The following is a 27329-nucleotide window of genomic DNA, read 5'->3' as shown; positions in this document are numbered from 1 at the left end:
TCAGTAATGTGTCTGAGATAAAAACATTTGGTCATAGGGCAGGAGAACATAGAGTTCTGATTGAAACTCAGAGACAAGAGTGATTGATTGCTTTTCTGTGAGGCCTCACTGAAGCGTGGAGGGTATGAACTTTCAGCTCCAGGGCTACAAAGTGGGGCACCACCATAGTCATCCCACTCATCATTGCTGAAAGCCTTTTGGGAACAAAAGGGCATCATGTCCAGAGCCGCTTACCCTGAGCCCTCCTCTGTGCAAGGGAGGTGCATTTGCAATAGGCCAAGTCCACTTGAGAGTCAGTACAACAGGCTGCTCCCCCAGAAGACCAGGACAATCAACTGGCTCACTTCAAGTTTACTGATCATAGAGGACTGCAAAGCTTCAGCTCCTGGGGAAAATTGTATACAGCATTCTTTGTATATTTATTCCTTAGTCTTTTATTTTTTTAAAGATTTTATTTATTTATGCATGAGAGACACAGAGAGAGAGGCAGAGACACAGGCAGAGGAAGAAGCAGTCTCCATGCAGGGAGCCTGATGTGGGACTTGATCCCTGGACTCCAAGATCACGCCCTGGGCCAGAGGCAGGCGCTAAACCGCTGAGCCACTCAGGGATCCCCTTCCTTAGTCTTTTAGTATTTATTCACTTATTTTCCTGTTTTTTAATTTTTTTAATTTTTAAACTTTTATTTTTATAAATACATTATGTATATGTTCTTATTTGTTTCCTTTCGTTGTATTTCATATATATATATATGAATGTATATATGGTTTTCTTTCTTAATTTGGGATTTAGGTTTTTTTTGACATGCAGACAAAAATGTATCCAGGATCTAGTTTTTATTTTTTCCTGTTGTTACTGATCTTTTTGTTTTCGTTTTCTCTTTCTTCTTTTCTTTTCTGGACAAAATGATGAGATGGAGAAATTCACTGCAAAAGAAAAACGGGAGGGAGTACTCACTGCCAGGGATTTAATAAATATGGATATAAGTAAGATGTCTAAACTAGAATTTAAAACAATGATTATGAAGTTACTAGCTGGGCTTAAAAAAGCAGAGAAGCCACTAGAGAATCATTTACTGTAGAAATAAAAGAACTAAAATATAGTCAGGCTGAAATTAAAAACACTATTGCCAAGATGCAATTCCAAGTGGAGGCCATGAAAATGAGGATGAACAAAGCAGAAGAGTGAATCAGTGATCTAGAAGATAAAATGATGGAAAATAAGGAAGCTGAAAAGAAGAAGAAAAGAAAACTATTAGATCATGAAGGGAGACTGAGAGAACCCAATGATCCATAAGGAGAAGTAATATCAATATTATAGAAGTCCTAGAAGATCGGGAGTGGAGAAAGGGACAAAAAACTTATTTAAACAAATTATAGCTGAGAATTTCCCTAATATGGGAAAAGAAATAGGCATTCAAATCAAGGAGGCATGGAGACCTCCCCCTCAAAATCAATAAAAATAGGTCAATATTTTGACATACAATATTGAAGCTTGCAAATTTCAAAGATAAAGAGAAAATCCTGAAAGCACCTCAGGACAATAGGTCCTTAACTTACCAGGGTAGACACATAAGGCTGGCAGCACACCTGTCCATAGGGACCTGGTAGGCCAGAAAGGACTGGCATGATAGATTCAACGTGCTAAATGGGAAAAATATGCAGCCAAAAATACTTTGCCCAGCAAGACTGTCATTCAGAATAGAAGGAGAGATCAAGAATTTCCAGGACATTGGGCAGCCCGGGTGGCTCAGTGGTTTAGTGCCGTCTTCAGCCCTTTGAGTCCCACATCAGGCTCCCTGCATGGAGCCTGCTTCTCCCTCTGTCTGTGTCTCTGACTCTCTCTCTGTCTCTCATGAATTAAAATAAAATAAAATAAAATAAAATAAAAAGAATTTCCAGGACAACAAAAACTAAAGGAATTTATAATCACTAAACCAGTCCTGCAAGAAATATTAAAGAGGATTCTTTGAGCAGAGGCCAAAAGTAATAAAGACCAGAAAGGAACAGAGACACTCTACAGGAACAGCAACATTACAGGTAATACAATGGCATTAAATTCATATCTTTCAATAATTACTCTGAATGTAAATGGACTAATGCTCCAATTAAAAGACATAGGATTTTAGGTTGGATTAAAAGAAAAAGACCAATCAATATGCTGCTTATGAGAGACTCACTTTAGACCCAAAGATGACACCTCTGAATTGAAACTGAGGGAATGAAGAACCATGTATCATGCTAATGGACATCAAAAGAAAGCTAGAGGGGTACCTAGATGGCTCAGTCAGTTAAGCATGTGCCTTCAACTCAGGTCATGATCTCAGGGTCCTATGATTGAGCTCCACATCAGGCTCCTTGCTCAGTGCAGAGTTTGTTCCTCCCTCACCCCCCCCATCTCTGCCCTTCTCCAAACTACTTTGCTCTCTCTTACACACACACTCTCTCTCTCTAAAATAAATAAATGTTTAAAAAAGAAAGCTAGAGTAGCCATCTTTATATAAGACAAAATAATTTTTATTTTTTAAAAGATTTTATTCATTTATTTGAGAGAGAGAGAGAGAGAGAGAGAGAGAGAGAGAGAGAACAAGAAAGTATACAAGCCAGGGGGAGAGGCAGACTCCCTACCAACCAGGAAGCCCAAAGTAGGGCTCGATCCCAGGACCCTGGTGATCATGACCTGAGGTGAAGGCAGACATTTAACTAACTGTGCCACCCAGGCACCCCAACAAACTAGATTTTAAACCAAAGATTGTAGTAAGCGATGAAGGACACTACATTATAATAAAAGGGTCTATCCAACAAGAAGATCTGACAATTGTAAATATTTATGCCCCTAACTCGGGAGCAGCCAAATATATAAACCAATTAATAACAAAATTAAAGAAACTCATTGAAATACTACAATAATAGTAGGGGCCTTTAACACCCCACTCACAGCAATGGACTGATCACCTAAGCAGAAGGAAATAAGGACTTTGAATGGACCAGATGGGCTTAACGGATATATTCAGAGCAATCATCCTAAAGGAGCAGAATACACATTCTTTTTTAGTGCACATGGAACATTTTCCAGAATAGATCACATACTGGATCACAAATAAGGGCTGAACTGTTACAAAAATACTGAGATCGTACCATGCATATTTTCAGACCACAATGCTATAAAACTTTTGAGGTCAACAACAAGAAAAAATTTGGAAGCACCACAAATACATGGAGGTTAAAGTATATCCTACTAAAGAATGAATGGGTCAACCCAGAAATTAAAGAAGAATTTAAAAGTCTATGGAAGCAAATGAAAATTAAAACATGACAATTCAGAACTGTTGAGATAGCACAAAGGCAGTCCTAAGAGAGAAGTATATAGTGATACAAGCCTTCCTTAAGAAAAAAGAAAAGTCGAAAATATACAACCTAAATTTACAGCTAAAGGGGCAATGATATAGAATTAAAAAAACACAGTAGAACAGATCAACAAAGCTGGGAGCTTGTTCTTTGAAAGAATTAATAAGATCAATAAACCACAAACTATATTTATCAAAAAGAAAAGAAAACATAAAATCATGAATGAAAGAGGAGATAATAATCAACACTGAAGAAAAAGTATAAGAGAAGTATAAGAGAATATTATAAGCAATTGTATGCCAACAAATCAGGCAATCTGGAAGAAATGGGTGCATTCCTAGAAACATATGAGCTACCAAAACTGAAACAGGAGGAAATAGAAGAGCTAAGCCGACCCATAACCAGCAAAGAAATGGAATCCATGATTGTCCTTCTCTGATTGACTTACTTCACTCAACATAATACCCTCCAGTTCTATCCACGTTGAAGCAAATGGTGGGTATTTGTCATTTCTAATGGCTGAGTAATATTATATGGTTTCACTCATATGAGGAATATAAAAAATAGTGAAAGGGATTAATGGGGAAAGGAGAGAAAATGGGTGGGAAATATCAGAGAGAGTGACAGAACATGGGAGACTCCTAACTCTGGGAAATGAACAAGGGGTGGTGAATGGGGAGACAGGGTTACTGGGTTATGGGCACTGAGGGGGCACTTGACAGGATGAGCACTGGGTGTTATACTATACGTTGGCAAATCAAACTCCAATAAAAAATATACCAAAAAAATGGGAGAAATATAAAAAAATAAAATGCTTGGATGGATCCAGGGAAGGAAAAAAAAAGAATTAATATCTATTTTTTGAAACTGTTCCAAAAAACAGAAATGGAAGGAGACCTTCCAAACTTATTCTATGAGGCCAGTATTACCTTGATCCCAAAACCAGACAAAGATCCCACTAAAAAGGAGAATTATAGACTAATATCCCTTATGAACATGGATGCAAAAATTCTCAAGACACTAACAGGATTCGATAGTACTTTAAAAAGATTATTTGGGCAGCCCCTGTGGCTCAGTGGTTTAGCTTTAGTGCCGCCTTTGGCCCGGGGCGTGATCCTGGAGACCTGGCATCCAGTCCTGTGTCAGGCTCCCTACATGATGGAGCCTGCTTCTCCTTCTGCCTGTGTCTCTGCCTCTCCCTCCCTCTCTGTCTCATAAATAAATAAAATCTTAAAAAAAGGATTATTCACCACAACCAAGTGGTATTTATTCCTCAGTTGCAAGGGTGTTTCAACATTTGCAAATCAATCAATGCGATACACCACATTAACAAAAGAAAGGAGAAGCACCATATTATTGTCTCAATAGATGTAGAAGAAGCATTTGACAAAATATAGCATCTCTTCTTGATAAAAACCTTCTACCATGTAGGGATAGAGGGAACATACCTCAACATCATAAAAGCCATATACAAAACCAAAAGACTCACAGCAAATATCCTCAACAGGGAAAAACTGAGAGCTTTTCTTCTAAGGTCAGGGACATGACAGGGATTTCCACTCTCACCACTCTTGTTCAACATAGTGCTGGAAAACCTAGCCTCAGCAATCAGACAACAAAAAATAAATAAAAGGCATCCAAATCAGCAAAGAAAAAAAGTGAAATTTTCACTCTTCACAGATGATGTGATACTTTATGTAAAGAAACCAAAAAATTCCACCAAAAAAATTTCCGAGAACTAATACAGGAATTCAGTAAAGTTGAAGGATATAAAATCAATGCACAGAAGTCAGTTGCATTTTTATACACTAACAATGGAGCAGAAGAAAGAGAAATCAAGGAATCAATCCCATTTACAATTGCACCAAAACCCATACGATGCCTAGGAATAATACTAACCAAAGAAGTTTCTGTACTCTGAAAACTATAGAATACTTATGAAAGAAATTGAGGAAGATAGAAGGAAATTAAAAAAAAAACATTTGAACCTCATGGATTGGAAGAACAAATATTGTTAAAATGTCTATGCATTTTAGAATGCATAGACATTTTAGAATGCTACCTAAAGCATTCTACACATTCAATGCAATCCCTATCAAAATACCATCAGCATTTTTCACAGAGCTGTAATAAACAATCCTAAAATTTGTGTAGAACCAGAAAAGACCCTGAATAGCCGGAGGAATGTTGAAAAAGAAAACCAAAGCTGGAGGCATCACCAATCAGGACTTCAGGCTGTATTACAAAGTTGTGATCATCAAGATGGTGTGGTATGGGCACAAAAAGAGACACTTAGATCAATGGAACAGAATAGAGAACCCAGAAGTGGACCCTTAACTCAATGGTCAATTAATCTTCAACAAAGGAAGAAATAATATCCAATAGAAAAAAGACAGTCTCTTCAACAAATTATGTTGTGAAAATTGGACAGCCACATGCAGAAGAATGAAACTGGATCACTTTCATATACCATACACAAAAATAAACTCAAAATGCATGAAAGACCTAAATGTGAGACAGGAATCCATCAAGATCCTAGAGGAGAAGGCAGAGGCAGCATCTTCTTGTTAGACACATCTCTAAAGGTGAGAGAAACAGAAGCAAAAATGAACTATTAGAACTTCAGGATAAAAAGCTTTGCACAGCAAAGGAAACAGTCAACAAAACTAAAAGACAACCTACAGAATGGGAGAAAATACTTGCAAATGCCTATCCAATAAAGAGCTCGTATCCAAAATCTATAAGAAACCTATCAAACTCAACATCCGAAAAAAAAATCTGGTCAAAAATGGGCAGAACAGCTAAAGCTTGACATTTAATATTTTGAAAACAAAGCCGGCAGAAATTTAAAGAAGAGTTTTTCACATAGCTGGGGTATATTCTGCAGCTGTAGTTGAAGAAGCAGTCTTTAAAAGTTGGTATGAGCACAAGCCAGCAGGTAAAAATTTAAGCTGCACTGTTAAGCTATATTAGAGGTAAAAACAAAACAAACAAACGAAAACTAGTTTTCATACTGGGCAGGCATTGGCCAGTTGGTGTAGAATTGGAAGTTTCAAGAAAGTTAGTTTACCTTTGCTTTAGGTCATAAGTTTCTTATGTGATTGCTGTATATGAACACACAGTTCTTTTTAACATTCTCTATTTGGTGATTTGAAACTACTCAAGACACCAGTGTCCTGCTTCAGGGTACATTGTAGAGCTGAACTTTGAGTTACTGTGCAAGATTTTTTTCTTTTCTTTTCTTTTCTTTTCTTTTCTTTTCTTTTCTTTTCTTTTCTTTTTTTTGCAATATTTTTTTCATGCTGTCATTTATAATATGTTTGTGAAAATCCTTGGGATTAAAGTTTTGGTTACAAAAAAAAATGGGCAGAAGACATGAACAGACCTTTTCCAAAGAAGATGTACAAATGACCAACAGACACATGGAAGATGCTCAACATCACTGAGCATCAGGCAAATACAAATTAAAAGCACAATGAGATACTACCTCACACTGGTCAGAATGGCTAAAATTAACAACTCAGGAAACAGCAGTGTTAGTGAGGATGCAGACAAAGGGGAACCCTCTTACACCGTTGGTGGGAATGCAAACTGGTGCAGCTACTCTGGAGAGCAGAGTTTTTGTGGAAGTTCCTCAAGAACTACTATAAGCTACTCTATGATCCAGCAATTACACTACTAGGTACTTATCCAAAGGGTACAAACCTAGTGATTCAAAGAGGCACATGCACCCCAATGTTTTTTTTTTTAATTTTTATTTATTTATTTATGATAGTCACAGAGAGAGAGAGAGAGAGAGAGAGAGAGAGGCAGAGACACAGGCAGAGGGAGAAGCAGGCTCCATGCACCGGGAGCCCGACGTGGGATTCGATCCCGGGTCTCCAGGATCGCGCCCCGGGCCAAAGGCAGGCGCCAAACCGCTGCGCCACCCAGGGATCCCCACCCCAATGTTTGTAGCAGCAATGTCCACAATAGTCAAACTATGGAAAGAGCCCAGATGTCTATAAACAGATGAATGGATAAAGAAGAAGTGATATATTTGTACAATGCAATATTACTCAGCCATCAAAGAGAATGAGATCTTGCCATTTGCCATGATGTGGATGGAACTAGAGGGTATTATGCTAAGTGACATAAGTCAGTCAGAGAAAGACAATTATCATGATTTCACTCATATATGGAATTTAAGCAACAAAACAGATTAACACAGGGGAAGGGAAAGGAAAATAAGAGAAAAACAGAAAGGGAGTCAAAACATTAGAGACTCTTAACTATAGGAAACAAACTGAGGGTTGCTGGAGGGGAGATGGGTGGGCAGATGGGGTAACTGGGTAATGACCATTAAGGAGGGTACTTTGAAATAGCACTGAGTGTTATATGCAACTGATGAATCACTGAATTCTACCTCTGAAACTAATAATACAGCATATGTTAATTAAACGGAATTTAAATAAAAAGTAAAAAAATAAATGAATAAATAATTTTTAAAATAGATTATTTGCTGAAATGATGCATTTATTGAGCAAATGCAGGTCTGTCTCAAGCTACTGCTTTTTCCACTAAATAAGTTTGAAAAAGGAGATGGATATACAACATGTAGCATTGGTGGTATTTGGTGCCTAATTGGAAGTTGGTGATGATCAGTATGTCGTGAGTGCTCCCAATAAGTAAAGAAGTCCCTTGGGATAATGGAAGTATGGTTAGAGAAGTGATAATAATTCAAGTATTAACATTCATATTGAATGTGGAGCAGTAAATAAGCTTTTGGAGAATGGCAGTGATAAGGTGGGGTAATGCTAAATATAGCCACATAGCATGCCTATTTGGAAGAATTTTGCATAACAGATAAGGGATAATAATCTGGAAGAGATACAGAGTATATTCATTCTGTACTTATAGGGAAGCATTATTAGTTTTTCTAAAAAGGAGCAGCATGCTCAGATCATTTATGTGACAATTTTGTGAACCCAAAAATGTGTAGTAGTTTAAACCTGATGGAAGTGTATTTTTTGCTCTATAAATTTCAAAGCAGGTGGCTCATTCCTAAGTGATGTTTCAGGGACCCAAGCTCCTTTCATCTGGTGTTTCTACCATATTCAATACATGTCTTCCAAGACCACTGTGCTTCTCTTTATCAAGTGAGTTGAAGAGGAAAGAGCATGGAGGATTGTATGTGGGAAGTGTTTAAAGTCTGGATTTGAGTAGTATACTTATTTCTACTGATATTTCTTTGACTAGAATGAGATCACATGGACATGCCTAACTGCAAGACAGGCTGGGAAAAGAAATGGATTTGGTGAACAGCTGACAATTGTCTGCCAATTCCAGAGGTTTTTTTTTTGTTTTTTTTGTTTTTTTTAATTAAAATGTCAGGTTGCACTCTGGAGAATCAATTCGAAGCAGGGATACCAGTTAGTTGACCATCTTGTAGTCCAGAGAAAACTATTTATGGATGAAGCAAAGGCAGCAAAAAGTAAGAGTGGAGAAGAAAAGAGAGGTTTCAAAAGAACTTGGTGTCTAGCTAGATGTGGGATAATGAAGAAGAGAGCATAATGAGAATGTCCCTTACAACTCTCCCTGGGTACTGAGAGGATTGTGATGGTATTTTTTTAAAGCAATGTAAAAGAAGCAGCAGATATTTTATAGAGAGGAAAGTGTGTTTAGAGAATTTACACTTATTTAAGATTTTCTATATACCAGGTGATGTGCTAGGTGCTTCACATATATTTATCTCATTTCTCATGGCAGTGATTGTGCATTATTGCACACAGCAATGTGATTAAGAAGATAGGTTCTGCAGTAAGACTACTGCTAATCCTTTATCTATGAAAAGGATCATTGTTATGATTCACAGTGCCTGTCTCATATGGCTGCTGTGGGACGTAAATGTGATAAGCCTTATGAATTGCTTGATACATGTCCTGGCACATGTCCACTCTGGAGATTTTTGTGTTAATAACCCCCACTTTTATATTTAATAACTGAAGTTTCAGTAGAGCCAAAGTCATACCAGTAGTAAGTGGTACAGCTGGTACAGAAACCCAAATCATTCTTAGGTTAAAGCAAAAAGTTTTTTCTCTAATCCATCCTACCCTTTTCTCTAACAAAGGAATGTAAGGGATATAAAACTTAAGCATAATGAGTCTGAGGTGCACATGGCAAGCTGCAGTTGGAAATTCAGTTCTGAAACTCAGAACTTCGACACAATGGGATTTTGATAAAATTGAATACATTGCACAAGATGTCTTTTTGTGTTAAGCTACACAGTAATATTGTCCTACATTTAGCTGAAAATTAGAGAAAACAAGAACTCACTTTCTATGTTGCATCATTGAGAAGAAATGAAAAGAGGCTTCCTGCCATATTCTGACCTTCATGCCTTCTTTTATTCTTTGATTGTACAATTGGGTCAGTTTTGCTTATGTACTTGGGATTTCCAAAGACAAATTATTTCAAAGGTAAATGGTGAAAATGATAACAGGAAAGCTAGTCTTTTCCTACTTTAGATGCAAATAGCTTGCACATGAATCTTTATTATAGAGATTGCCTCTGAAATGGCCAGGAACCAGGGAAGGCATTTGGATCACACTGTTAGCTCTGTAGGATTTAATGTAATCGAATCAGCCACGCGCCAATAGCTTTGTTTCCCAGTCCTTTTTTTTATGGCTTTTGCCCTTTCTACCTGTAGTTCCTCTTCCATTAAGCTAGAAACTGACTCACGGAACCATACTTAGTGAGCCTCACTCTAATGAACAGAGGTAAGGGCATAGAAGATGTGGAGTGGCTCATTTTGGGCTCTGAGAAAGCTTACAATGAGGTGAGAAGCAAGTAATAGTAGAAGTCCTCAATCAATCACAAATTATGCCACATACTCTGTGTGGTGATATCAATTCCTACCTTCCATGAACTCATATCCTGGCAGGAAAGATGGGACAGATCATTCATTGTACTACGAGGCATATTAGAATTTTCACAAAAAGCCAACAATGAAGTGCTTTGAACTAAAGAATACAGGTTTCCTTATGACTTGGAGGCAAGGGTCTAAATGTGGAAGGGTTTCACAGGAGAACTGGCATTGAGCTGGAGGGAGGAAAGGAAGAATGTATTAACAAATGGTCAGCTGCAAGAGGAAATCAGGGCCTCGAAATAACAAGAATTGCCTTTATTCTTAAAGGCAAGAAGCTGATCTCCAGACAGATTGAGTCTGTTTAAAAAGCTCATTCTAACACAAAGGGGGAAGGGATTTACAGATCACCAGAAGAGAGAGTCCCTCTAATCCCACAGAATGAAGCTATTTTAGATGCTACTCCTAGACATAATGGAGACTGTATGTCCTAGTGAAATGAACTTTATTTTTTTTAAATTTTTATTTATTTATGATAGTTACAGAGAGAGAGAGAGGCAGAGACACAGGCAGAGGGAGAAGCAGGCTCCATGCACCGGGAGCCCGATGTGGGATTCGATCCCGGGTCTCCAGGATCGCGCCCTGGGCCAAAGGCAGGCGCCAAACCGCTGCGCCACCCAGGGATCCCTGAAATGAACTTTAGAGTAGGAAGTAGGAGCTCTGGGTAAGAGCCCCAACTCTGGCCCATATCAGGATGTAACCATGGACAAGGCATTTCCCCTCTCTGGGCCCTAGTTTCTTCTTCTGGGAAACAGGATTGAAAATAACTGCTTTATCTTACAGAATATTTATTAGGTCAAGAAGCATTTATTGCCTATCTCCTATGGGCAAACCACCATAATAGGTGTAGGATTATAATGATAGAGACTCTTCTTTCAAGTTACAGTCCTGTTCAGGAGGCAGACACATAAACAGATCCTGATAATCTTATGTGCTACTAAAAATGATTAAAGAAAACAATTTAGTAATACTAACAAACTTTATTTCACTTCATGAAGTGGACAGTCTCTTTTTGCAAAATTGAAAAATGAGGCAGAAGATAGAAAGCTTTCATAGGATAAAGAATAAAGAAGTAGGAAGAGAAAGGTAGAAAATATCTGATTGGCCAGGGCCACATAGTCAACCTTGTTTGGGATGAAAAGGTCCAGTGTTGGCTTGGCATTTGGGGATTGGCTGACTAGATATACTGTGTTTCTGGTTAAGTAGAATATTTATAGGAACACAGAAGTCATCTAAGTTTCAGTTTGTTGACGTAGCTTCCAAAGCAGGAACAGCTTCATCTTGGGCCTAGAAAGTTTTTTGAACAGTACTAAAAACTAAAGTATTTGTCCAAAGAACTCTGGGATTCCTGTGGGCTGGAGAACTCACTATGCCTACAGCACATATACAAAGCATTATGGAAGAGGTAATATTTGAGCAAGGACTTGAAGGAAATTTGTTACACATATCAAGGGAAATGACATTTTAGGCAAAAAAAAAAAAACAAAACAAAAAAACACAATGTGTCCAAAGACAGAAACATGAGAGCTTTGTGTGGTGAAGTCACACATATCTGCAGATGGCTGGAGAGTCAGGGAAAGTGTGAATGTTAGAAAATGAGGCTGGAGCTACGCGTCTGAGGTAATTGTTAAAACTTATGTGTACTCCCTAAAAGGCTAAATGCAGTGGTAAGTGGCGGTCTTCCAATTAGGAAGCCCAAGGGCCTTCCAGTGTACTAAGCCTTTTGCCTATACCTCAAGGATTTAATGGTAAGCCTGCAGACATGTGGGATTCTTATGACTAATGTGCTGCTTGGTTTGGGTGTTTGGTAGTTGTATATCTGAAATGGCTCATCCTCTACTGATAATGGCTAGTAATGATTTACTCTCTTTTCTTTTTTAGCATAGATTTCACATCCTGTCCTTTATTCTATGGTCATAGAAAGAGACTGCCTCGCCTCTCAATCACTTCTGGAATAGTGTTTTTTACCCTTTGGTTTTTAGAAAGAACATTTCTCAGAATTCAGAGCAGATTATTCCATTTGTAAAACACCAGGTGACATATTGTCTACAGTGAGACTCATACTGAACTCCAGAGACCCTTGTGCCAACTAAATTTAAGCTTCTCCTTCCTTTATTAATGTGTTGACTATCTCACTGAACAATGAGTGCATATACTCAATAAAATTGAGTATACCCAAAAATACTCAAAAATCTTTAACCTTTAAAGCTTCAGTTCAGAAACTTCTCTAGATTTTTTTCCTATGTTATGCCTCTACTTTAAAAAAATTGGTATTCTATATGCATAAATCTAGAAATAATGTGATGTTTTTCTGTGTGGCAGTTGAGAACTAGGTGATTCATTTTGATTCATATTCATTTTATAGTTTCTAGAACTCTTGAGGTATGACATGCATATTTTGGGGTGTACAAATGTTATGCATATAGCTCCACAGTGTTCTAGATAAGGAATGTGTTGTAGGCATTGCAGTAGTAGAAGGCTAAAGAAATGGCATGTAGCTTATTAAAGTGAGAAGTATTATCAAGATATGAGGACCAGAGACTCATTTTCCAGGAGGATTGCTTTCTTGGGCCTAAGGCAAATGGGTACTGAGAACATGGATGCATTAAGCATCTGAGTTGGAGATTTTTTCTTGTTGGGTTAGTACATTTGGGTACATTACCACCTAAAAGCAAATGACTTATGTGTGGTATTCAGTCTAGTTCAGGAGACAAGTACCAAAAAAATTCTAAAAATGCAAAGCACTATATAATAAATATAAAGTAAGCCTTGGCTTTTGTGTCAATGATATAGTAAAAAAAAATCAGCAAATCACATAGTAAGAATAGTCTCTGATATGTGTGCTCATTTTGGAAATGTACTTAGATATTTCCATTGGGGATGAGATAGGGCACCAAATAACCAAGTCACAAATTTGTCTCAGTTCCAAAGGAGTAGAAAAGAAACTATTGACTCAGTGGCTCTAAGTCACTAGCAGGTATTCTAAATGAGATGGCATAGCATGATCATTGGAGTAAACATTTTCAGACCACCATAGTCAGCCTGTCATTTACCTCCTTATTTCATGCTTCCTTTCCGCTTTGAGATTCTGATACATACCTTCTAAGAGAGGTAAAATTTATACTATCCATTGGTAGCATAATATAGGAAATAGATGAGATCTTGACAATCACTGGTATTAGGATCCATTGTAAAAGACATTAATCCAATTGTTGTACCCTGAATCTCAGCCCTTAGACTTCTTGTCTTCCTTCATAACGTTATCCATTTTTAGAACTTTAATTAGCATTTGTAAAATGTAAGCTAACAAAGCACAGAGAACTGAAATAACTTGCATATAGCTACTAAAAGGTAGAGTTGGGCTGTAAATATTATAGTCTAGCTTTGGAATCCATGCTCTTAAAAGCTATGCTATAATGCCTCTCTTGCTTTTTTTTAATTTTATAAGAGCTCTTTTTGAAATATTATTTACATATGATAAATTTACCTGTTTTAAGAGTACAATTCAATGATTTTTAGTAAATTTACAGAGTTGTGCAACTATAACCACAGATTTAGAATATTTCTATCACCTCTAAAAAATTCTCCATGAATCTGTAGTCATCATTGATTCCCAACCCCAGTCTCAGGTAACCACTAATCTACTTCATGTCTTTATAGATTTGCCTTTCCTGGACACTTAATGTGAATAGAAACATACAGTATGTGACCTTTTGTGTCTGGTTACTTTCACGTAGCATAATGCACTTGAGAATCATCCATGTTGTCCTTATGTTTGTTTGTTTTTAGAGAATGAGTGAGAATGTGCAAGGAGGAGGATGGGGAAATGGAGAGTAAGAGGGAGAGAGAGGATTTTAGGCAGGGTCCTGCCCAAGTGCAGAGTCTGCACAGGGCTCTATCTTGACCCTGAGATCATGAACTGAGCTGAAATCAAGAGTTGGGTGCTCAACTGAGCCATCCAAGTGCCCTCATGTTGTTGTCCTTATTCCTTTTCATTAATGATTAATATTCTATTGTGTGAATCTACCACATTTTGTTCATTCATTATTTGGTGGACATTAGGTTGTTCCCAACTTTTGGCTATCGTAAATAATTCCATGAACAAGTCTTTCCAAGGACATATGTTTCTCTCTTGGATAAAAAAGAATTAGAGTGGAACCACAGGCTTTTAAAGGAAGTATATGTTTAATTTTTTAAGAAACTGCCAAAATGTTTTCCAAAGTGTGCTTTAGCATTATACATTTCCACCAATGATTTATGAGGTTACATTTTATCCAAATTCTTGGAAACACTTGATATTGTCAGTCTTTTTTTATTTTAGCCATTCTAATACACATGTAGCAGTATCTCACTGTGATTTTAATTTGTATTTCCCTAAATGACTAATGAGGTTGTGTATCTTTTTAAGTCCGTATTACTTGACAAAATTTTTTTAATTAAATGTATATTTAAATATCTTCCTCATTTTCAAATTGGGCTGTTTTTCTCATTTTTGAGTTGTAAGAATTATTTATATTTTCTTAATACAGATTCTTTATCAATACATGATTCACAAATATATTTACCCATTTTATGGCTGTCTTTTCATTTTCTTTTTTTCTGTTTTTTTCTTATGGTGTCTTTTGAAGAGCAAAATGTTTAAATTTTGATGAGTCCATTTTTTCATACTTTTTATTTTTTATAGCTCATATTTTTGTTGTTCTAAGAAATCTTTGACTCCAGATTATAAAGATTTTTCTTCTATGATTTTTTAGTACTTTTAGCTCTTAAATTTTAGTCTATGTTCCATTAGAGTTGATTTTTGTTTATGATATAAGAGTCTATGTTCATCTTTTTTTGCATGTAGATATTATCCCAGCACCATTTATTGAAATTGCTATTTTTTTATGCATTGAATTGCCTTGAACCTTGGTCAAAATCAACTCACCATAAATGTGGAAGTTCATCTCTGGACTTTCTATTCTTTTCCTTTCATCTATATTGCCTATCTTTAGACCAAGTCCATGCTGTATTGATTACTGTAGCTTACTGGTATATTTTGAAGTTGGGAAGTAAAAGTACTCACAGTTTTTTTTTCTTTTTAAATATGTATTACCTATTCCAGATTCTTTGTATTCCTATATAACTTTTAGAATCAGCTTGCTATTTTTACAAAAAGAAAAGCTTCTGAGATTTTGATAAGGAATGTGTTGAATCTATTGATTAATTTGGAGAGAATCTTAATGATGTTAGGACTTCTATAAATATGGAATATCTAAAAACTGTTACTTGAAATTAAAGACAGTTTTGCCTCTTATTTTCCCTTTTTTATGTCTTTAACTTCTTTAGCTTGCCTAAATTTTTTAAAAGATTTCATTTATGTATTTAAAAGAGAGAGAGAGAGAATACACACCTGAGCAAGGGGGGAGGAGCAGAGGGAGAGGGAGAAGCAGACTCCCTGCTGATCAGGGAGCTCAATGTGGGGCTCCATGTGGGGCTCCATGTGGGCCTTGATCCCAGGACCCTGAGAACATGACCTGAGCCAAAGGCAGATGCCTAACCAACTGAGCCACCAGGCACCCATAGCTTGCCTAAATTTGTAAATAGCTTTACTGAAATATGATTCACATGTCCCATAATTTACCCTTTTAAAGTGTATAAGTAAATGTTTTCTGATATATTTACAGGGTTGTGCAGCCATCACCAATATGTAACTTCAGAATATTTTAATTGCTCTAAAAAAGAAACTCCATAACCATTAGCAGTCACTTCCCATTGCTTTTCTTCTTAGACTGATTAAAATCTCCAAGAAAATGCTTAATGAGAGAGAGTGGACATCATTATCTTGTTCATGATTGTAAGAGGAAGTAGTCTTTCATCATAAAGTATGATTCTAAATGTAGATTTTTCATAAATATTATTTATCAGTTGACAAAGTTACCTTCTATTTGTGGTTTTTTGAGAGTTTTGGATCATGAATGGGTGCTGAATTTCATCTTCCTGCTGTTGCCCTGCAAGTTATTCTTTACATAGCTGCCAGAATAATCCTAAAACATTAGATCAAATCACCATTCTACTAAAAATCATGCAATACCTCCATATTTCATTTAAGGTGAAAACCAAAATATTCTAGGAAGGCCATTTTCCCATAATTTCCTCTTTAAATTTGTCTTTTATTAATCTTTTCTCTTCATGTCTCCACTATAGCCACAGTGGTCTACTTGCTATTCCTTGAATATACTGGACAAACTTCTACCTCAAGGCCTTTGCATTTATTACTCCCACTACTTTTAATGTTCTTCCTCCAAGTGTCTACAAGGCTCAGTCTCATTTCCTTCAGGTCATTGCTCCAATGTCACCTACTCAGTGAGGTATTCCCTAAACACCCTATTGAAAATTGCAATCCCTCTCTAATACTTTTTACTCACATATTATTTTTCTTCCTGAGGCATATTACCTTTTACTAATGATTTATTTATTTATTTTCTTACTTACTTATTTACCTTTTAATTTTTTTTTGGTCTTCCCTCTACTCAAATGTAAGCCCTAGAGAGCAGCATTCTTGGTATGTTTACTAATGTACTTAAATTGCTTAGAATAATAACTGACACCTAGTAGGTGGTCAAAAATCTTGATGAGGGACGCCTGGTTGGCTCAGTGGTTGAGTGTCTGCCTTCAGCTCAGGGTTTGATCCTGGAGTCCCAGGATCAAGTCCCACAATGGGCTCCCTGCGAGGAGCCTGCTTCTCCCTCTGCCTATGTCTCTGCCTTCTCTCTTTGTCTCTTATGAATAAATAAATAAAATCTTTAGAAAAAATATTTGATGACTCCACCAAAGAATCAGGAAATTTTTAGTCAGCTCTGGACCAGACTTGTTAGGTGATATGGACAATTTCCTTCCCTTCAGTTTCATCATATGTAAAACACCTGAGGAAATAAAACCAGATGTTTTCAATAAGGCAGCAAGGAAGCCAGTGTGGCTAGAACAAAGTGAACAATGGAGGGCATTGTAGGAGATAAGCCAGAGGGGAACAGAAGGTCATACAAGACCCTCTCAGCCATGACAAGGACTTTGGCTTTTTGTCTGTAGGAGATGAGGAATCATTAGGGGCACCTGGGTGACTCAGTCTGTTAAACATCTTGCCTTTGGCTCAGGTCATGTCCTGGGCTCCTGGGATTGAGCCCCATGTCAGGCTCCCTCCTCAGCGGGGAGTCTGCTTCTCCCTCTCCCCCTGCTTGTATGCATCCTCTCTCTCTCTCTTTGTCAAATACATACATACGTATGTACATACATGCATGCATACTTAAAAATGATAAGGAAGCATTAGAAAGCTATTGTGTGGAGAATACACTGTAAAAGCAAAGGGTGACAGCAGAGAGACCAGTTAGGGGGCCATAGCAGTAATAAAACTGTAACTTTTTACTCTGGTGTAATAGAAACCAACTGTTGAGCAGCAAAGGGTAGGGTGACAAGGAAGCCAGGATGCTGCAAAACACAGTAATGGAGGGGAGGGGGAGTGTGTGCATGTGTACACATGTATGCACACATGCAGTGCTAAAAAGGGCTTCCTTTCTATCCTGTATCCTTTACCCCTAGAGAAAGAGATTTCCTGAATTGCCTCTTATTTCCTGAATTGCCTCTTACTTCCTGTCTTGTTTTTTTCTTTTTTTCCTGTCTTGTTTTTGCATAAGAATCAAAGCAGGCCAAACCTTGGACTGGAACACAGTCCCTATGATCTGAATGTCACATTTTGAGGGGCCTCTGGCCTTTCATGAAAAACCCACTAAAGATAATTTGCTGTACAATAGGTCTCTAGGACTTATTTACCTTGTAAAACTAAGACTTAGTACTGTTTCACTAATATCTCCCCCTTCCCTCCCCACCAGGCCCTGGCAATCACCATTCTACTCTCTGCTTCTATGAGTTTGACTATTTTAGATTCTACATCTAAGAGAGATTATAGTATTTGGAGTTATTTATCTTTCTTTCTCTGGTTTATTTCACTTAGCATAATGTCGTCTAAGTTCATCAATGTGGTTGAAAAGGCAGGATGTCCTTTTTTTGTTAAGGCTAAATGATATTCCATTGTATGTTTATATACATTTTCTTATCCACCTATTGATGAATACTTAGATTGCTTCCATGTCTTGGCTATTGTGGATAATGCTGTAATGAACATGGGAATGCAGATATCTCTTTGAAATCCTGATTTCAGTAACTTTGTATATATATTCTTAAAAGTAAGATTGCTGGATCCTAAGGTAATTCTATTTTTAATTTTTTGAAGCACCTCCATACTGTTTTCCCTAGTGGCTGCACCAATTTACATTCCCACTAACAGTGCACAGGGTTGCCTTTTCTCCACATCCTCATCAACACTTGCTATCTCTTGTCTTTTTTGATAATAATCTATCTAACAGGTATGAGGTAATATCTCATTGTGGTTTTCATTTGCATTTCCCTGATGATTAGTGATATTGAGTACCTTTTAATATACCTGTGTTATATGTCTTCTTTGGAGTAATATCTATTCAGGTCCTTTTCTCAATTAACAATATTCTATAGTATACTTAAAAATTTGCTAAGTGGACAGATCTTATGTTAAGTGTTCTTGTCATATGAAACAACAACAATAACAACAACAATAATAAAAAGAGAGTGGAAGGAAACTTTTGGAGGGGATGGAAATGTTTATGACATATAGTGATGAGGATATTAGTCTGAGTATAGTTAGTCTGCTTTCTGCTGCAGAGAAGCTTGAAGGGGTCTTGAAAGTTCTAACAAGGTAAAGAGAAGGAAGAAAGGAAGAAGACAGTATGACATGGGATGTCAGAGAGCATTAGGATGTGCTTAAGAACCAATGAGAAGGGATGCCTGGGTGGGTCAGTGGTTGAGTGTCTGTCTTCGGCTCAGGGTGTGATCCTGGGGTCCTGGGATTGAGCCCCACATAGGTCTCCCTGCAGGGAGCCTGCTTCTCCCTCTGTCCATGTCTCTGCCTCTCTCTCTATCTCTCATGAATAAATAAATAAAATCTTTTTTAAAAAAGGACAACATTTTTAAAAAAGAACCAATGAGAAGAACACGGCACATTGGGGCACCTGGGTGTCTCAGTCAGTTTGGCATCTGCTTTTGACTTGGGACATGAACCCTCGGTCCTGGGATAGAGCCCCACATTGGGCTCCCTGCTGAGCAGGAGCCTGATTCTCCCTTTCCCACTGCCCCTCCTTCTGCTTGTACTCTCTTTCTCTCTCTTAAATAAATAAAATCTTAAAAAGATCACAGTATAATCTGGCTTGTGAAATACCCTGCTCTCACCCACATCTGCTCTCTCTTCTCTGCTGTGTGCCTAGGTAGGATGAGCGCAGAGTGTGTGGGAAAGAAGACAGAAAAGTTATATAAATAAGATCCTCCATTAATCAGAAATCAGTACCCTTTGCATCTTGCTTTGATAATCTATTTGTTGTGGTCTTATTTGCCATGTCTCCAGGACTGCTGGGTAGACATAAAGTAATTTCCCCTTGGTATTACTCATAAAAGGCAGTGTCTTAGAAATACTAATATAAGTGGAAAGAAGGAACACAATTTTCTTTATTAAACCCTCATGAAATCTTTTAAGTATCCAACACAAGGAACAGGTTTCTGAGTAAAATACATTTCCGTGTGTCAAATTCCTTGAATTATGAAACCCCCTTTATTCCTTGAGAATAAAGAGTGAATTGGTAGGATATTGCAGGCTGACTTGAGAATTAAGCTTTTGTCCAAGACACATGGAAAATTTTATGAATATCAAAGGGATTAATTAGGTCTACAAGGACACTTGCCATCTAGTTTCTATCTCTTACCGTTTAGATAGGAGAACTAAAAATAAGAGATGGGCATATACTTGTTTTCTGCCTTTTATCCTAGAGTTGTTGCTAATACACACCTGAACATATTTTTTTTAAATCAGCCTGCTTTGTACATTGTCTAGTATTGTTCCTCTGATCATTTGTGAAGTGTTACACATTCATCAGGTTTAACAATTAACTAGGGTTGGAGATGCTGGCAAGTTGGCCACCTAGAACTCCAAGAGGATGGCATAGATTGAATCCAGTATAACTGGGAGATATACTGATTAACTAGAAATAACTAATTAGAGCTAGGCTCCAAAGAACTCTGAATTTTTGCTGTGTAGGTCCCATTTCTACATAGGAGGCTACTATCTATGTAGGAAAGGAAAACTAAAGCTCAAAATTCTTTAAAGAACCCAGAGGGGAAATCTTGAATAGATAATTTAAGCAGACTAAAGCAGAAAAATGAATATGTGGGCATGGCAAATCATACCCCATTCAGATTTTCATTGAGGAATCCATAAAGTCTCTCCTACATGTTATTCCTATAAAGAAAGCATGAGATCTTTAGACTTAACCTCTGAGGTTTTTGATGTCCCCTATTACCTTTATATATTTTTTCCTGACTAGTTGTGTGTGTGTGTCTGTGTGTGTGCACGTGTATGCATGTGCATGCATACACAAGTGTGTATATGTGTTCCCCAAGAGTCATCTTCTTCAACAAAGCTATCGCAGTTGCTGTACGCAGCAGAGCCATCTTTTGTTCTTATTCATTATCAGGGTAAAGATATTCATCTTTCCAGTGCAGTCTTTAAATTGGTTAACTTACTTGATAGCCTGTTGAGAATTACTTAATAAATAACTAAACTGCTACCAGGAGTGAATGAGTCAGGATCTTGTGTTTTCAGGCTTCTTTGAGGAGGAGAGCTGAGTAAAGGAACTCAGCTACAGAAGATAATTATATTTGTTTCTCTAAAAGCGGTAAGATGGGATTCAAATCTGATCTAAAAATCTGAATGCTGCTTTGAGAGACTCTCTAGTTCATTTAATTCATCCCTTGTGTTCATAAAGACTTCAATCTCACTAAACCTAAATAAACAAAACCCCATTATTCTTAGAGGCACCCCATTGTTGATGAATAGGAACTCAGTTCTGTTTTTAACCCCATTCAGTTTAGCTTAATCTCATTTTCTGTTCTCCTTTCTTTTAGGTTAACAATTCATGCTGAGTGCCCCATGCATTTGGAAGATTTTCCTATGGATGTACATGCCTGCCCACTGAAGTTTGGAAGCTGTACGTATTTTGTCACTTTCTGTTTACCTGATCTTCTTCCAAAAGAAACAGTATTTCCTGTTCTGTCCCCTAGTAGTTTTTAAAGCTGAAATCTAAAGCTGAACCAGGCTGGTATGGGAATGGGGTAGGAGCGTGGGGTTGAATAGTACTAACTGGTCAGGAGGAGACTTAGCTTTTAATTGTTTTCTTTCTAGATAGCAAATATTATCTCACCATTTCAGACTCATTTTTGTCATTAGATTGAAACATTAACATCTGTTTCCTAATTGTCCAGAAGGTATAGCAAGACAGAGTTAATATATTGTGATGAACACTGAGTGTTGTACATAAGTGATGAATCACTACATTGTAACACCTGAAACTAACAGTACACTGTATGTTAAACATTGTAACACCTGAAACTAACAGTACACTGTATGTTAACTAACTGCAATTTAAATAAAAACTTGAGAATGAATGAATGAACAACAACAACAACAACAACAACAAAAAAAAACCAGAGCCAATATAGAGTATAGTAGCAGCTTCCGAAGGACAAGATCTCCAAAAGAGAACGTGTTTATATTTTTGAAATGCCTATTTTACTTGCATCTCATATAGTTCTATCTAATTCTCTGCAGTAAATGGTAGATAGAAAGAGACCCTGGAAATTTTCTCATTTTTACAGAGTATTGCCTTTACCATTAACTGTAAATCTGACAGAGAAATGAGTAAATACATAGCCCATTTTCAAGAAAGTTAGAAAAATCAAAATTGAATAGAATTTGAGTGAGTTTCTAACTCTAAGAATTTTAAAGTAAATTTCATATAGGGAGTCATCTGAGCAATATATCAAGGTCTGTGTTGATTGTGTCTAAATTAAATTTAGCTCTATATTTTAAAGTAGAAAGTACATTTGAAATGACCCAAATAATTACATGTGACATATTTTTTCAATCATTGTAAAATACTTATAGATTGTCTCTTATGTGCCAGGCTCTATTGTAGGAGCTTAGAATACATCCATGAATAAAACAAAGACCCTGTCTTTGTGGAGCTTATAGAGGAGAGAGGGATGGTGGAAGAGAAAATAAACAACAGATTGAAATGTAAAGTATAAAGTGTGTTGTAAAGTGAAAATTACCATGGGAAGACATAAAAGTACTGCAGAATAAGGGGTATCAGTCTTGTCTAGGTGGAAGATAGGTGTTGCCATTGAAATTTAAAATAGGGCAATCAGCATAGGCATCTTTGAAAAAGTGACAATTAAGCAGAAATTTTAAGGAGATAACAGCATTAACAATGCAGATATTAGAGGAAACTGCTCCAGGTAGAGGGAACATCCAGGGATAAGACCCCAAGTCAGAAAAGTGTCTGGCTTCTCCAAGGAACATCCAATATAGCTAGACACAGTAAAGGGGAAAGTACTAGGAGAGGATGAGATCAAAGAAGAGGCCATGTCATCCAGAGTCTTGTAGGACATTAAAGGGCTTTGAATTTTAAGAGAAAATGAGGAGTGGTTGGAACATTTGGAACAAAATGATTACATTATATGACTTATGTTTTAAAAGAATCATTATGGATACTCTATTAAAAATATAAATATAAGAAGAATAGAAGAAGGAAGTCCAGTTAAAAGGTTATTGCAGTAATTCAGATGAGAAATGATAATAACTCAGATTACAGTGACAGTGGTAAAACAGTGAGAAAGAGTGTCTGTGGGTGAACAGTGCTCCCCTCATGAACAATTAGAAAACCTAGTACAGTAGAAGCAATGAGAACCAAAAGACAAAAATTCTGGAAAAAGAATAGAATCTCTTATAGATGAATTTGTGATCTGCAGCTTCTTAATTTTTTTGTGGTATTTGACAATTCTGGCCACAGATTGCAGGTTAGAATTCAAGTTTGGCCCTAAGCTTGGGGCTGCTGCTAGATGATAGGGGAAAAAACAATAGTTTTGATGGTCATGATGGTCACAGAGAGCTAACGTGATAAAAATAGAGATCTAGATGGTCTCAAACTCTTGGCTAATGTCCCTCTCAATACAATTGCTAAATTTTGAATATGCACAAATCATAAGGCTAAAAAAAAATATGAACACCTCTGAAAAGTGAAGCTGGTTTACCAATGCTATAAAAAATAAGTCATGCCAGGCTATCAGTTTAAAACTCCATAGAAGCTATGTCCTAGTTACAGGGGAACAGCAGAGACATACCAAATTTAACCAAAACTATAATCCAACTCAGTCTCTTATGGGATTAAGGTAATAATTCTCCCACACTAGCTGTTTAGCAAGGAAAGAATGAAGCCTTTCTGGTGGAAATCAACATCATCTGAAAATTCTACAGTTTGTTATACTATGTCTGCAAATCAATAGAAAAATCATTAGGCATAGCAACAGAGGACCATATGACCTTTACCAAGATTTTAAAACAAAAATGGAATATGGGAATAGATCAGCAGGTGACCCAGATGTGAGTTTATAGACGAAGACTTTTAAAAACAATGGTTAATATGTTTAAGAAAAAGAAGAAAAGATGAATAAAATAGATAAGAGATAAAACAGAATTTCAACAGAAAATTAGAATATATAAAGAAAAACAAATTAGATATTACTTATATGCAAAATTCAGAATTCAATGCATAGATTTAAAAGTAGAATACAGAATTGGATAACATTAAAAAATGGGTAAACAAAAAAGAACAAAACTGAGCACAGAGAGATGAAATACAGAAAAGAGTAAGAAACATGTGGGATACAGCAAAATAAATTGTAGTGAGTGTAATTTTGCAGAAGAAAAACAGAAGAGAAAGGAGCAAAAACAATAATTAAGTAGCTAAAGGCTAAATGCTTTTAAAGTTATCAATCCAGGGCACCTGGGTGGCTCAGCAGTTGAACATCAGCCTTTGGCTCAGGTTGGACTCCCTGTTGGGCTCCCTGCAGGGAGTCTGCTTCTCCCCCTGCCTGTGTCTATGCCTCTCTCTCTGTGTCTTTCATAAATAAATGAATAAAATCTTTAAAAAAATAAAAAATAAAGTTATCAATCCAAAGATTCAAGAAGTTGGTAAACACCAAAAAGGATAAATGCAAAGAGAACAACACTGATTCCAAAGTTGTTTTTTTTTAAAGACTTTATTTATTTATTCATGAGAGACAGAGAGAGACAGACAGAGAGAGAGGGGCAGAGACACAGGCAAAGGGAGAAGCAGGCTCCACCCAGGGAGCCCGATGTGGGACTTGATCCCAGGACTCCAGGATCACGCCCCAGGCCGAAGGCAGGTGCTCAACCACTGAGCCACCCAGGGATCCCTGATTCCAAAGTTTATATAGAAATATAAAAGTGCCAAAAATAAATAAGGCAATCTTGAAGAAGAAAAATAAAACTGGAGAACCTACAATCAAATCAAATCTAGTACCAGTATCAAGACTTATATTTTAAAGTTTTAAAGCTGTAGGTATTATTGTTGGAAAGATAGGCAAGTAGGTTAATGGGATATAATAGAAAGTCCAAAAAAGAGAGGAAAAGGGAAAAGGAGGGAAAGAGGGAGAAAAGGAAGGTAGAAGAAAGAGAAATCTTGACTTGTATCTCTCATTATACATAAAAATGAATTCCAGATGGATATAAATAGATATAAATATAAAATGGTGAAAGGTAAAACAATAAATTTTTTAGAGGAAAATATTAGAGAATGTCTTCATGATCTTGAAAGAGGTAGAGATTACTTAAACAGGACTTAGTATAGTGCCAATCACAAACGTAAAAGAGGATGACTTAGAATATATTAAAAATTCATTCTTTTTATCAAAAGACAATGGTGAAAAGGCCAGCCATAGGATGAGAGAAAATTTTGCATTGCATATACATGACAAATGACTCAAATCCATAATTATTAAGACCCTCCCCCTACAAATCTATAAGTAGTAGACAGAAACCTCAATAGAAAACAAAAGTCAAAGTGTTGAACAGGCACCTTGTAAAACAGGGTTTCCCAATCACACACACATGTAAAGTGATCCATTACATTAGTCAGCAGGGAAATGCAAATTAAAATCCAGAGGGTACTACTCCATAGCCACTCGAATAACTAAAATGAAAAAAGATAGAAAATACAAAATCTTGGTGTGGATATGGAACACAACTGTACTCTTATGTACTGTTAATAGGAATGTAAAATTGTACAAAGTTTCTAGGAAATTGGTGTTATCTACTAGTATTGGACAGACACATATAATCTAGCATTTGTAATTCTGAATATCTCTCTCTTCTTTTGAACATTTATTTATTTATTTGAGAGAGAGAGAGAGAAGGCAGGGAGGGGCAGAGGGAGAGGGAGAGACAGTTTTATGCAGACTCCACAATGAGCGTGGAGCCCAACTCAGGGCTTGATCTCACGACCCTGAGATTAGGACCTGAGCAGAAACCAAGAGTCTGACGCTTTAACCAACTGCATCACCCAGGCACCCACTAGTCCTGTGTATATTTCTAAAAGTCAATCAGTATTTAGGTCTACCAAAAGGCATACACTGAATGTTCATAACAGAGCTAATTTTAGTTGAGCCAAACTGAAAACTAATATCCATCAGAACAGATTAAAAAATCTATGACATATTCACACAATGAAATGCTATACAATGACAAGTATATCATACTCAGAAACATGAATGAGGTTACAGATTTGATGCTGAGCAAAAGCTAGACACATTAGGTATATGGTGTATGGTTCCATTTATATCATATACAAAACCCAGCAAAATTAATCTGTAGTATTAGAAGTCTTTAATAGTTTATCTACCATTGCTATTGATAATATTTTTTTAACTTATTTTTTATTGGTGTTCAATTTACTAACATACAGAATAACCCCCAGTGCCCGTCACCCATTCACTCCCACCCCCCGCCCTCCTCCCCTTCTACCACCCCTAGTTCGTTTCCCAGAGTTAGCAGTCTTTACGTTCTGTCTCCCTTTCTGATATTTCCCACACATTTCTTCCCCCTTCCCTTATATTCCCTTTCACTATTATTTATATTCCCCAAATGAATGAGAACATATAATGTTTGTCCTTCTCCGACTGGCTTACTTCACTCAGCATAATACCCTCCAGTTCCATCCACGTTGAAGCAAATGGTGGGTATTTGTCATTTCTAATAGCTGAGTAATATTCCATTGTATACATAAACCACATCTTCTTTATCCATTCATCTTTCGTTGGACACCGAGGCTCCTTCCACAGTTTGGCTATCGTGGCCATTGCTGCTATAAACATCGGGGTGCAGGTGTCCTGGCGTTTCATTGCATTTGTATCTTTGGGGTAAATCCCCAACAGTGCAATTGCTGGGTCATAGGGCAGGTCTATTTTTAACTGTTTGAGGAACCTCCACACAGTTTTCCAGAGTGGCTGCACCAGTTCACATTCCCACCAACAGTGTATGAGGGTTCCCTTTTCTCCACATCCTCTCCAACATTTGTTGTTTCCTGCCTTGTTAATTTTCCCCATTCTCACTGGTGTGAGGTGGTATCTCATTGTGGTTTTGATTTGTATTTCCCTGATGGCAAGTGATGCAGAGCATTTTCTCATGTGCATGTTGGCCATGTCTATGTCTTCCTCTGTGAGATTTCTGTTCATGTCTTTTGCCCATTTCATGATTGGATTGTTTGTTTCTTTGGTGTTGAGTTTAATAAGTTCTTTATAGATCTTGGAAACTAGCCCTTTATCTGATATGTCATTTGCAAATATCTTCTCCCATTCTGTAGGTTGTCTTTTAGTTTTGTTGACTGTATCCTTTGCTGTGCAAAAGCTTCTTATCTTGATGAAGTCCCAATAGTTCATTTTTGCTTTTGTTTCTTTTTTTTTTTCATTTATTTTTTATTTTTTATTTTTTTATTGGTGTTCAATTTACTAACATACAGAATAACACCCAGTGCCCGTCACCCATTCACTCCCACCCCCCGCCCTCCTCCCCTTCTACCACCCCTAGTTCGTTTCCCAGAGTTAGC

At 37.0% G+C, this 27329-nt stretch overlaps 1 protein-coding gene across 2 annotated transcripts in view; it reads left to right on the top strand.

The window, feature by feature from the left end:
* Positions 1-27329, top strand: part of GABRA3 (gamma-aminobutyric acid type A receptor subunit alpha3) — a 309468-nt gene that overhangs the window by 219850 nt on the left and 62289 nt on the right. For both annotated transcript variants that reach the window (XM_025460685.3, XM_025460684.3), the window contains exon 6: positions 21271-21353. In XM_025460685.3, the coding sequence (XP_025316470.1) occupies positions 21271-21353 (83 nt within the window). The remainder of the gene's footprint in view (positions 1-21270; positions 21354-27329) is intronic.

This window comes from Canis lupus, chromosome X, assembly GCF_003254725.2.
Source record: "Canis lupus dingo isolate Sandy chromosome X, ASM325472v2, whole genome shotgun sequence".
Classification (NCBI taxonomy): domain Eukaryota; kingdom Metazoa; phylum Chordata; class Mammalia; order Carnivora; family Canidae; genus Canis; species Canis lupus.
Note: the sequence above shows the minus strand (reverse complement) of the source record. Positions and strands in the feature narration are given on the sequence as shown.